This window comes from Pseudorasbora parva, chromosome 2, assembly GCF_024679245.1.
Source record: "Pseudorasbora parva isolate DD20220531a chromosome 2, ASM2467924v1, whole genome shotgun sequence".
NCBI lineage: Eukaryota > Metazoa > Chordata > Actinopteri > Cypriniformes > Gobionidae > Pseudorasbora > Pseudorasbora parva.
The window spans coordinates 47,802,949-47,817,443 of NC_090173.1; the positions used below are offsets into that span (position 1 = coordinate 47,802,949).

General features: G+C 36.1%; 1 protein-coding gene across 1 annotated transcript in view; it reads left to right on the forward strand.

Annotated features, from left to right (window-relative positions):
- LOC137049085 (butyrophilin-like protein 3) overlaps positions 1-14,495 on the forward strand; it is a 111,698-nt gene that overhangs the window by 37,124 nt on the left and 60,079 nt on the right. Inside the window, exons 10-11 of the mRNA XM_067427474.1 lie at positions 420-518; positions 2,353-2,397. Coding sequence (XP_067283575.1) covers positions 420-518; positions 2,353-2,397 — 144 coding nt within the window. The remainder of the gene's footprint in view (positions 1-419; positions 519-2,352; positions 2,398-14,495) is intronic.

Sequence of the window (14,495 nt, forward strand, 5' to 3'; positions counted from 1 at the left end):
AATGAACATGATTTCTTAATGTCTAGTGTCATATCAGGGACATTTCATGATGAATTAAAATACATTTCTTACTTACAGTTCCTTTAAAAATACACATAGTTAAAGGAACACGCTACCATTTTTAGAAATATGGCTTATTTAACTTCTTTCCTACATTTAGATATGTGGGCAAATGCATTTTTGTGTCAGTGCTGCATTGTTTTAGTTTGGCAGGGTCGCCGCTAGCTTAGTTTAGCATAATGAATGGATTATTCATTACCCCTCCCCCCCACCTCTCTACCTCCTCTCTATCCCATCTCTCCTGCACTTTCCTTCTTGTCTTTTCTCTCTTATGATATCTCATGTAGAATCTAATCTGATTTAAACTTTATTTAAATCTTCCCATCTCACTCAGTAAACTTGCTTACATTGTTTTTCAGATAATATGTTTATTTCTTGGAGGACATCAGTCATCCTGATTTCAGTTGCTGTTGTGCTCATTGTGATCACTGGAGCCGTGTTTGCTTATAAATACAGAGGTAACGTTATTATTTAAAATAAGATTTTTTCTTCTTCTTCTTTTTTTCTTCTTCTGAAAGTCATGAACAATATAATTTCCACCACATCTAAAACGATTGTGTATTGTGTTTAATATCAATCTGTGATGAAAACCTAAAACACTATTGAATGAGTTTGCTCTTGTTGGCTGGTTTTCTTGGTTGAACAGGTTGAATTTTAAATTGCAGTTTTACTTCAGTGAGATCTGTTTCAAGGTCTGCAAACACTTCAAATAATATAATTAGAATCATTTTACTAGCGGTCTCAGTCTATATCACTGTAAAAACATGTTTTGTTCACTTTGAGTGTTTTTGTTCCCTCAGTTAAGTTGCATATTCTTAGAATAACACTTAACAAATGCGTTTATTTGAATTTAGAATATTAACTATTTTCAACTTGAGCCGATGTAAAATGATAAATCAAAATATTATGTAAACTGCAGATATTGGCTCACTCATCTTCATTGATGTGTGAAATACTGAGGGAAATGTGTTTGTCCCAAATACTGAGAAAGGAAATATACACAAAAAAAAAGTTTTTTAGTCTTTCTTTTATTTTAAATTGTACTCCAAACTACAGTGTGAGGAATGATGCTAACTGTCCCTCTGTGCCATGGTGGTGATTCCAGAATTATTACAATGATTTTTAATAAATAAAATAAAAAAATGTTTTATAACAGTGCATGTATAGTAAAGATGTAAAGCTGTTTTCTCTCGTCTTTATTCAAAATTTTCTTCAGCACACAAACAACTACAGAATGAGAAGAGGCGAATACAACAAGGTGAATCTCACTTGATTAAATAATTTAATTCAGTATTAATATCAAGTCTGTTTTCATCCGAAACATATTTAATAGACATTGTGTATTCACATACATTTATTTTGTTTATGTTTTATAATTTACAGACATTATTTGAATTAAACTTCATGGTCCTGTAATTGTATCTGTATTAATGCTTCTGTCGTCTGTTTTCTGAATTGTTTTCTCTCGTCTTATGAATTTTCTTCAGCACACGATCAACTACAGCGCGAGAATAGCCAAATACAACAAGGTGAATCTCTCTTGATTAAATAATCTAATTCAGTATTAATATCAAGTCTGTTTTCATCCGAAACATATTTAATAGACATTGTGTATTCACATACATTTATTTTGTTTATGTTTTATAATTTACAGACATTGTTTGAATTAAACTTCATGGTCCTGTAATTGTATCTGTATTAATGCTTCTGTTTTCTGTTTTCTGTTTTCTGAATTGTTTTCTCTCGTCTTATGATTTTTCCTCAGAACTACAGTGTGAGAAGAGCCGAATACAAGATGGTGAATCTGTCTTTAATAAGTTATTAATTCTTAAAGTCTGTTTTCAGCCATAAATGTGATTTAAAGGTGTTTTTTTTAGTTTTGAGTGTTGTGGTTCACCATTGTGATGAAGAGTCTGCTTCAGTCCAGCATGAGCAGAGAAACACTGTTTCTAGTTTTTGATAATGTTTAGTTTAATTCAGCTATTTTTACTTTAAGAACTATTTTTAGTTGACTCAAATGAAGTTCACAGTAATAATGGCAGTTTCTGCTAAATAACTGGAGTTTTACCGCACCACTGAAAAGTACAGTAAAGAACTGTAAAATGAACATATTTTACAGAGTGCATTGTTTTCTATGGTACATTGTTGTTTAAATGGATGTTACTGTTAAAACTGGCAGTTATTTTGATCAATCATTAATAGTGGCTTAATTCAAATCAATGTTGTTTTTCAGTTATAAAAATGATGTAATGTCAATATATTTTCATGTCTTTTTCTGAATTTTCTTTATAGAACGTGATCAACTTTTACAAAGTCAGAAGATTATTCTACCAAAAGGTGATTTTGTTTATATGGCTTTATTAAAATATGAATTACTTTTGAAATATTTTGCAAAACAATGAATGATTATGCTGAGTGTGCATTACACAATTAATTATAGTTTTAAAGTTATTATAAGATATAAAGTATAAAGTCTTCTTGGATTTTGAAAGCGGTGATTAAAATGATTGATCTAATTATTGATCTAAAGATGAATTCAGAACCCTCATAACTTCACACTTTCTGTTTTTAGCTCTCCAACATTTTAGAAAACACACGGGTGAGTAAAAACCTCATGTTCTGTGCCATATCTATTTATTTGTTTGTTTTTGAGAGTTTGGTTTAATTCATAAATGCAATCAAATGATTTGAACACTAAATGATGAAATGTAGTTTATATGTGCCATAAGAGAAAATTGCGCATGAAAAACAAGACAAAAAAAAAAATCATTGCTATGGTGTCACTTGGTGGTTGCTTGCATAGATAATAAAGGCCTTTATTATGTATATCTGTGGTTGCTTGAGCATTCTGATTGGTTAATAGGGTGTCGCTATAGTAGTTGAGTTGTTACAGATGGTTACCATGGAGTTTTTAAAAAATAAAATTAAGCATGTTCTTAACGCGTTTTAGCACTTAGCTATTCACTGCTAGAATGTATATCGTGTTGCAAGTCCTGTTAGCTAGCATAAGTCAAAAGAGCCATCATTGCTCATGTCTGTGTTCTAATGCAGAGATACAGGTCTTGCTAACGTTTGCCTACAACAGCACCCAGACAAATGACTCCATCCAGAATACAATAGAAACTGCAAAGTGCACACCAACCATGCAGAACACCCTAGCCATCGCCTAGCAACCACCCAATAACCATCCAGAACACCCTTAGCAACTTCAAGCGTTTTAGACTACTTCAGACTCTTCCGTTCAGGCCTTATAAAGCCAACATCAGAGTTTCTAAAACCTTTCGTATCTAGTTTAAAATCAATGTAGTTTTATTTTTGTTCATATTCTTGTATTACCATGATTCCTATAAAAATAAATAATTGCCTTTGTTTTATTAATTGCTCATCTGTAAAGCAGAATGTTTCATATTTTCAGCAGTGAAAGTGATTCTGGATGCTGATACGGCTCATCCACGCCTCCACGTGTCTGATGATGGGAAACAAGTGAAAGATGGAAACAGAAAACTGAACAGAGGGGATGGAATAAAAAAGAGGTTTGCGCATGATCTCGCTGTTCTTGGGAAGGACGGATTCTCCTCAGGGAGTTTTTACTTTGAGGTTCAGGTGAAGGATCAAACTCAGTGGGATTTAGGAGTGGCCAGAGAGTCCAGTGACAGGAAGCGCTTGATCAGACTGAGTCCTGAGCATGGATACTGGATTGTGGGACGGAGAGATGAGAGGTATCGGGCTCGTGACTCTCTTTCTCTTCATTTGAGAGTGGAGCCTCAGAGGGTCGGGGTGCTTGTGAATTATGAGGCCGGTCTCGTCTCTTTTTATGATGTGGAGTCCATGTCTCATATCTACTCTTACACTGATCAGTATTTTAATGAGAAACTCTATCCATTCGTTGGTTTGGGGTATCGGCATAATAATAACACCACACCACTGATTATCTGTGATGATTACTAATGAGATCCGTGAAGACATTTACCTGATCAAAAGAAACGAAAGCAAATACTATGAAAAACTGTAATATCAATATTAAATATTATTTCACTGCCGGTCAAACATGGACACAAAGAGTGTGTCAGGGGTTCAGCAGCTCTCGCTCGGCTCCTTCTTCATTTATGGGTCACACTCAGGACGTTCAGGTCTAAAAGGACCCGGAGGGCGGGATTAAGATCATTTTTGTTTTTTGTAAAATCAATGTCATAGAAACATGAGGGTGGGTTTGATTGACTCAGGGCATCAACGGCCAATCACAAATCACTGTCAACACTTCCTAGCCACGCCCTAGCAACCACTATTGAGGACCCTAGCAACCCAAATCCACAGTGTGTATCTTTATATCTGAACATCATAGAGACACAGGGGTTGGTTTATATCATTCATACTGGCAAGGGGATTTTGGGGAATCATTATGGGATGGTGCCAAGCCACTCCATAGCAACCAAACAGAGTACCCTAGCAACCATTTAGATCTCTGCATCTGAAAATCATAGAGACATGGCGTTGGTTTATATAATACGTACTGGCAAGGTGATTTGGGGGTCATTATGGGATGCTGCCACTCCATAGCAACCACCCAGAATACCCTAGCAACCACATAGCAACACTATAGCAACCACCCAGAACACCCTAGCAACTGCCAAGCAACCACCTAGCAACCACCCAGAACACCCTAGCAACTGCCTAGCAAACAACTTAGCAACCACCCAGAACAACCTAGCAACCGCCTAGCAATGCCTTACCAACCACCCAGAAAACCCTAGCAACCGCCTAGCAACCACCCAGAACACCCTAGCAACCGCCTAGCAACCACCTAGCAACCACCCAGAACACCCTAGCAACCGCCTAGCAATGCCCTAGCAACTACCCAGAATACCCTAGCAACCGCCTAGCAACCACCCAGAACATCCTAGCAACCACCTAGCAACACCCTGGCCACCACCTAGAACAGCCTAGCAACCGCCTAGCAACACCCTAGCAAACCACCCAGAACGCCTTAGCAACCGCCTAGCAACCACCAAGAACACCTTAGCAACCACCTAGCAACATGCTAATTGTGTTAACATTATGCTAGCAACATGCTAATCATGTTAGCATTATGTTAACAAAATGCTAATCATGTTGTCATTATGCTAGCAAAATGCTAATCATGTTAGCATCATGTTAGCAACATGCTAATCATGTTAACAACATGCTAATCATGTTAACAGCAATGCTAATCATGTTAATATCATGCTTATCATGTTAGCATCATGCTAGCAACATGCTAGTCATGTTAGCATCATGTTAACAACATATTAATCATGTTAGCATCATGCTAGCAACATGTTGCTTGGCTTTTTTGCATCTTGGTAACCACCGGGCCCTGAGTTTTGCCACGGCAAGCACCACTCACAATTTCTTCAGGAATTGTACATTCTAGTGCCTGGAGGAGGTTACTTGGAAAGAATTCCATCCTTTGATCTTTCTCTCTCTCTCTCTCTCTCTCTCTCTCTCTCTCTCTGTGTGTGTGTGTGTGTGTGTGTGTGTGTGTTTGTGTGTGTGTTCAAGAGAGAGACATGGTGTGTGACTTTTTTCATTTTGGATCCAATGTCTCTCCTTTATTTGATTCATTGATTTTATTTGACATATTTTCACATTTCTCTGTTACAGTTTCACCAGTCTCATATTTCCCTTTGTGTGTGTGTGTGTGTGTGTGTGTGTGTGTGTGTTTATTTTGCAACATTGATGCTTACAGTCTCATGCTTTCATTGCTGTGCACTTTATTGATGAATAATAATAATTGCTTTTATATCACACATTTCCCAAAATTAGCTTTTGGAATGACGTGTGTGTGTGTGTGTGTGTGTGTGTGTGTGTGTGTTTTAGAGATTCACCCCTTCACTGTTGAGTCCTTTTTTTCTGCATCCTGGCTGATTCGTAGGTTGTATGCACAAAAAAAACTCTGTATTTTCATATTTTTGCCAATTTCCTATGGGGGTGTTTTTTGACCTGAAGAACCTGAGTGTGACAATTTTTTACAACCACTTAGACTTTTCCAAACCTGTCCCCAATTTTTTGTGTGTCAATATTACAAAGTACCAATAAAGTCACTAAGTTTCGTACCATTCCGAAGAAGCTACGATTTTTAACATTTCTTTTAAAAATTGTGTTTTGTTATTCATTTAATTCCATTTGATTTTGTCTTAAGGAAATAGTTCAACCAAAAAGAAAATGTTGTGTCTTTCCAACCCTTGTTTTTATTGCTTAAATAAAATGTTGAGATGTTTTCACGTCTGAGTCTTAGTGTTCAACACAGATGATTGGATTTGATCACAGCATTAGTAATCCTAAATTTACATGCAGTGTCATGTTATAACTAAAGAAAACTGAGGTGAAGACTCATGTGCACAAGAATTATAATTTATTATGACAAAATAAAACATAAACACAAAACAAAACAAAACCCACAAGGAGGAAAACCATAAACTAGAAAATACATAAACTGAAGACATACCAACACAGGGAACCGGGAGGCGAAGACAAGACATACAACAATCCGACCAAAACTGACAAACACAAGGAGCTTATAAAGGGAAGAAATCAAAAGGGAATCAGGGAACACAGCTGGGGCCAATAACACTAATCAGAAAACAAGGGGGAGGGATCTGACAATGACACGAGCACATGCTCAACATAACAAAACCCACATGTGCACACAAAACAGGACAGGCATGTGACATGCAGTCCTATTAATGACTAAAGCCGGGCATACACTGTGCGATTTTCGTCCGATTTTGAGGCGAATTCTGACTCGTGCGACTCTTTTTTGGGTCGGGCCGATTTTCAGGTTTATCGTGCGTCGTTTGTCGCGAGGTGTTCGTGCAGTGTACAGACAAACCTCTCACGATCGGGAATCGGATGGTCGGATGAATTTCTGGCATGTCAGAAATTCTGCTCGCCCCTCGTGAGGTTATCGCACAGTTGAAGCAAAGCCACGAACTGATTGCCCTATTTCCCCTCACTGCGCCTGCGTGAAAGCAGAAGTTCGACCATTTAATTTTTAAAAGCATTAAGGAAGAAAACGAAAATAGGGAGATCTTTAATTATGTAGGCAGCTATCAAATAACAGAAATTAAGTAAACTGTTGTGCCTCCAGTTTGTGTTGTATATATCCAGTGATCTTATTCATTTAGCTAGTTGATCATTAATTTGTTTTACTTTCACATTTTTTTTTTTAATATGAATTAATATTTAGCCTAGGCCTACTTAATCTTATTATGACGGAAAGTGGGAACCGTTGTCTATCTTGACACAATGTCATGTTGCAATGTGTTCTTTTTCTTCATGAACGCGAGTCAGTGGATATCACGCAATGTGCAAACGCAGTCTCAAACCAAGTCAATTATTCCCTAGAGAAAGTGAAAGTAAAATCTGACAAGCTTTCGGCGCATATTCTCAGACAACGAGAGATGAATGTAATTCAACATACTGATAACGTAGCCGATTGCCTTTTCTTTCTTATTTTTTTTTTTTAATATTTCTATTTTGGTCCATATTGTGAGAAAAAAAATAGAAGAGAAGTAGGCCCATTTTGTGTTAAACAAGTTGTTTTAAGATAAATCTGCTCTTACTTTTCATTGAGACGGACATTATTATTGCAGTGTTCTGACATTATAATCATATAATTAGACCTATAATTCCTTGTTTAATCGGGCTAAATGTTTTTAAATTGTGAGGAGTAATCTATCTATTAATTTATTATGCAGTGTGTCGATCATGCATTATTGTTGGGGGGAGGGGGGGAAACAGGGGCGTAGGAGCGACTTTGACATTGGGGGGGACATTTTCGCCACTATGAATCACCAACATAATAGTAACAGTAGCCTATAGTGACGTGGCACAAAATGTATAGAATCACAAACAGCAAATAAATAAACAAAATCATAAGTTTATCATCTGTTTAAATCATCTGTTTATTATTACACAAATTTTGAAGTTGGGAAACATAAAAGTGTACAAACCCCTCCTGTAATTGCAGGCAGAAAGGAAAGTAGCACTTTAAAAGGCAAATATTTGATTCGTAACCCCCCAAAAATACAACAGTAGAAATATCCTTTAAAAATGTTGTTGTTATTATAAATAATCTCCCACTCAGTGGCGTAACTAATGATGGGCCCCAGTGCAGGCTATGCAGTTAGGCCCCCCCTAACCTAGCATGTAACACTTTAGGTTTAGGTTTCATTTCTATATCAGGATATCGGTTGTTTATTATTATTTACAAATCAAATATTAATGGCTTATTCTGTGTCACCGTAGGGCCTACATCCCTTAATCATAAAAAGACACTCTTTTATAATCACAAAGATTCCAAATGTGAGTTATTTAGGGGGGTTCGGGGGCATGCTCCCCCGAGAAAATTTAGATTTCTAGGATCTACATATGTGCATTTTAAGATGTTCTGAAGGCCAAAAAAGTAGATAACAATATTACTAGAGACTCATCAAGATGGACATGTTGACATAGGCTACTTTTTTTGTGAGTTTGTCCGTTCAAACGCAAGACTTGAAAGATAACTCTATATTTGTGCGCTGTGAGACTGCGCGCTTTCGGATGAGTGCACAGAGACAGATGTTCTCATTCGCGTCTTCTGGCACTACACGCGGGTGATTATGGTGAAAAGGACTGTCCATATTTGAACCTAATGCAGCACTCGCATGCATTGAACAAAGTTTATAAAGAGAGACCGTTTTGCCCACGTTTTTCTTTTATAATCGCTGGTGTTAGTGTATCACTGAGGAGCCAGTGCGTGGCGTCATCAGATGTGAGATGAACCACATCTTTAGACCAGCCCACAGGTCGCGGTTTCTGTTTGCGTCATCACATTTCGGACGTATTGTTTCGGTGATGAAAGTCTTTCGGCCAAGAATGCACCGAGAATGCACATGGTCCATTTTCGGCCAAATATTTGATGCATCCCTAATTAAAATAATTAATAATAATAATAATAATAATAATAATAATAATAATAATAATAATAATAATAATAATAATAATAAATTACATTATGGGCTATTATTTAAACATAAATATGAAACTAAATAGGCTACGGTTTCTTTAACCCTCTGGCTGAAGAACGCACCGGCTGTTTTTTCCCCCTCACGAGTCAAGACGAGGGATAGCCTATAACTCGCAATACTCCGTAATTTTTGGCCATACCGATAAATGTGAGACATAATTATAAACTATTAATTGTCTACTTTTATTTGTGTATACTCACATAACAACAAAACTTTGTGCTTTAGTAAAATAAATAAAAAAGGTGCGCTTTCTATCTGCGAGAATCTGAAACTCGGTGAATACATGACATAAACATGAAACATACGTCTAAAGAAAGATTGAAATCGCTAGATTTAAATCAAATAATTCACATTTTATAGTGAATTGTGGAGCTCACTGGCATAGAGCGGAATATCTAGCGGAGCGTCACGCAACTGTGCTCCGCTCACATGCTGAAAAAGGTGGTCAGTAGCCTATCCTAAGCGTAACGGTAGAGCGCGACAGCCGTGTGAAATCATGTCGATCCAAACCTGTAAATATCTTAAAATTGTGTCCGAAGATGACCGAGGGTCTTACGGGTTTGGAACGACATGAGGGTGAGTAATAATGACCGAATTCAAATTTTTGTGTGAACTAACCCTTTGACTTTGTAATGCCGTTTTCTGTACAGTATAGCCAAATGCGTGCGTAGCCTACTCGCCTTTCAATTATACAATGCATTGGAAATTTGGAATAACACGTTTCTTTGTTTCATATTAAAGTTGGGAAACTTAAACTTGTAGATTAAGTACCCTATTTGAGATTGATTGTATATGAATGCTAATGCATCACAAAAATCCCGTGCTCTATGCACTGCCATTAATTTTTGCGGTAAACATAAATCCGATCAGTTATTCCAGATGGCTTCCACTTGACGTGAACAAATGTAAAGTGATCTGCTTGATCGCATCACGGTGATCGCATAATGCCAAGTGTAATCGCAGCCACAAAAAGTTACCTCCACAGTAAATTATTTCTGATTACAAGCAAATAAATAACAAGTAAATCACATTAGACATACAGCTATTACAGTAGACGCCAATGTCATATGCAGCCAGACTGGATATTTATGAAGCATTCAAGGCTTGGTCAGTCGCACACTCTTTCTTTTTGCGCTGGTGTCCTCTGCTTGATTGTTAATATATCATTCATGTTATCCAAGAATAGTATGTCAAAAATGTGTTTTTCTACTGAGTAGTGCTCCATAATATCTACAGCCAGACCGATAAACAAACACTAGAAGTTAACTTCGGGCCAGGCGCGTAACCGTAGCAACGCGCGCGCGTTATGAAGCTGGTGATTTGCGAATGATTATTCAAGCATGAAATCACTCTGGGTTTGACTGGCAAAACCGAATATCTTCTTTGTTGCGCTTTCAAAATAAAAGTTCCAAATGTTACAGTTTTTGTCCCTTTGTATAGGCTAATTTTTGGGTGGGACACATGCAGCATTTTCCAATATTGAGGGGGACACGTCCCCCCCGTCCCCCCCGGTTCCTACGCCAGTGGGGGGAAATAATGTAATATCAATTTAATAATAAAAGTAGGCCTACTCTAATAATAATAATAATTGTATACATAAATTCTAAATCCTCTTGATATCAATAGCTGATGCATTTACCTCTCTATAATACACCATGGTCTATCGTCGCCACGGGGGTTTTATTGCGCATTTTTCACCCGTACAGTGTGAGCAGTCAAGACGCGCTCGACGGTCGGACCGCACAGTGTGAGCACATCAATCGTGAGCTTTGGCTTTACATCGCATGCGATCTACTCGTACAGTGTGAGTAGGTAACCTTGCTGAAAACTCATAGAAATCGCACAGTGTATGCCCAGCTTAAACAATAGTATCAGTTATTAGACTTCATGATGATATGATCATTAATAATTAATAAGAAAACATCACCTGATCTCCATACTATAGGCGAAAAACAGTGTGACTAAAGTATGACAGTACTTATAAAAGAGTAAAGTCTCATATGATAATGAAAACATGGCAAATGCTTTAAATCCAGATTACATTTATACTAAGTTGTTTAGCAGTCGTGAAGTATTTAACTAAATCAAAATATGGCCGTTCAGGGTTTCCATCATTTTGGACGCAGCCAAACCAATGTATGCCCTTACAGCCTTTATTCTCAGAATATTTTGTTGGGACCCACTTTATATTAGGTGGCCTTAACAACTATGTACTAACATTGTAATGAATCATTTGATTCAATGCACTTATTGTGTACATACATGTTTTTACATTGTACTTACATTTAAAAAATACCTGCATGTAATTACGTCTGTAATTATTTTCTGTAGTTACATTTGTAATTACACAGTTGTCACTTCCCTTACACCCAAACCTACCCTTAAACTGACCCATATCACCACACCTGACCCTAACTCTACCCGTACATTTACATTCAATCATTTAGCAGACGCTTTTATACAAAGCGACTTACAAAAAAGGGGAGAGCAATAGAAGCAACGAAACAAACAAGGCCAACAACCTGTAAGAGCTGTAAGAAATCTCAATTAATTAGCACAGTACACAATTTTTTTATTTATTTTTTATAGCCACCTACAACAAAAACTCACGTACGCAAAATACAGAACACTGGATTTTGATAGCCCTGATAACAACCCATTAGGACTATCCCACCTCAATATCAGCAAAGGTGTTTTGCAAAACAATTTGAACACAGTTTGAAGTACATTGTACTTATTTTTTGATGTAAGTACATAGTACTTAAGGCCACCTAATATAAAGTGGGGCCTTATGTTGTGTTGCACTCAAAAACTAGAAAGCTGGATTAACTTCAAGAAGCGTGTCACGCTATTATGACATAAATAACGTACTATATCATGTGTGAACTAACTACCTGCAGGAATTATGGTGGAGATGTGATGTGCGGATTATTTTACACCATGGTTGCTTATTTTCCTGTCTTCCCAGGAAGTGTTCCATCAGGAACTAACCAGGGTTAAAGAAAGTTTACACACCTGTTAAAACATCAGTTTTATTTTGCAGAAGTTCATCGGGACCTTTGCATGTTTAATGTGTAAATTACAATCTTTTCAATGCACTGACAACCAAAGTGACACATTTCATAGAAGATAATTCTCACTCCAAGCTGAACCCAAATGTTGGAACTGTTATGATGACTTAAATCGTTGAAATTATGACATTCTAGGTCAGATTTATTAGATTAAAAATCTAAATTACGACTTACTAAATCATAAATTAGATGAAAACTGCAGATTATGACTTTAAAAATCATAATTCTGACATATAAAGTTGAAATTATGACATTGTCATATTTATAAAATGAAAATTCTAGTTGGATATTAAGTTTTGATTGATGGGAAAAGGGATAATTGTGACTTAAGTCAAAGTTATCACAAAGGTAATTACCGGTATGACCATTATGAAAACTATGACTATTTATTGCATAATTATGACTTGGCAACAACGTCATAATTTCAGTGTGATCTTAATTTCACATTTTTGAATCTCATAATTACAACATTATGCATCAAAATTCAATGTTTTATATCATAATTCCAAATGTTTATGTCATGATTAAGATTCACAAGAGCATGATTTTCTCTTATATGGTGGAAATAGGCTTTCATAATAATATAGTAACTTTATATCTCAAACAACTGTTTGTATGGAAACATAAAACAAATAATAATAGTTAAATAAAACACAAGCTTCAAATTTAAAGATATAAATCGTCAGATTGTTTTGCGTCATACAATGTGTTTTTCCATTTTCTCTGGGAACTTAGTATGCATTGAGCTTAACATATTAAATCTGAATTATGCTTTTTAAAATTATAAAAAAACAAAAACAAAACAAACAAACAGTGAATGCAGCACAGTTGTGAATTTATTACTCATTACAGTGAACACAGAGCTGGAGGAAACTATTTAAACTACTAAAAAAAAGGATATTTCAATTTTTTAAAGCAAAAACTCACTTAAAGTGAACAGAATAATGGAATTTGAAATGAACTACACAAAAACTGCATAAATAAAACCACTGTACTGTAAATCAACACCAATCCATTCCTCTCAACGCCTCCAGTGTTTTAAAATACGCCGTCAGTTATTCAAAACTCAAAATAAACAAACAAATTAAATGATCTGCATAAACTCTAACACAACCATTTATGCAAAACACTTCCCATATGTGTCGATCTGTTTTATGATCCGATTAGGAATTCAAAGTAACATTACCTTTGGTTCAAAAAGTCCTGTGAATGTTCAGCCCCTCAGCATTTGGGATCACATGAAACACTCTTCAAGAACATTATTCATCAGTATAATGATGTTATACAAAACTAAATTACAGAGAGACTTCTGAAACGGCCTTTCTGTGAAAAACACCGTTAGTTAACACACACATGCCTCAGTAAATGAGGACGGATACACAATCTCCCACAATCCTTCTCAAATGCATCATGTCACAGTGCTTTGGTGAACATTGCACACATGGCCTTCGAATATAAAATCAAAGGGAACAAAACTGGTCATATGCATTAAAAATTGCATGAAAAAGACTCAAGAAATTATTGCATCCATAAAATGTTAATGTCATACAAGTCAGATCAACAAATCCCCTTTAGAGAAAAAAACACTATTATTAATTCTTGCTTGTACAACTACAGTACACTAATTCAGTTTTGTTCCCTTGTGTAAATTGCATTCAAATACTTAATATATCTGACAATTGTTCACCAGTAAAGCCTATATATTTTATATATTTATTTAGTAACACTTTACAATAAGGTTTCATTTGTTAACATTAGATAACAACAGTAGTTAAAGGAGTCATGACATGAGACATCAAACTTGCCTTGATCTTTCAACATTAAAGAGGTATTAGTGCCATTAAAATATCCTGCAAAACATTTATTTATTCAAGCTCTTAAAACATCCGCCTTCAGAGCAAGACATCAACATATAGTTTTAGCAAATAGAGCTTTTATAATCAGTGACGCTGTCTTGATACAGTACACAGATGTGCGTTCAGTTTCTGACATACTCCATGTGCTTTAGTCTGTCGATAACAGGACAAACGGAAGAGTGAAAGAACGGTTGCTTTGACACGTCCAGTTTAAACAGCTTGTTTGAGTCTCTGTACAGACTTCAGAAGGATCTTAGTGTCAGAAACAAGTGGATGGTTTATTTTAATGGTGTCCTTGATCATATGAGGGTTATACGTTTGTTCTGAGCATTTTATTTTATCCGAGGCGCAGTGCAATGGAGCTGACACAGAAAACTTTTGTTGAGATGAAGCAGAATCTGACACAAAGTAAACAATTTAATAATGCTTAGTCTGAAATAGCGATTTTATATGGATAATGT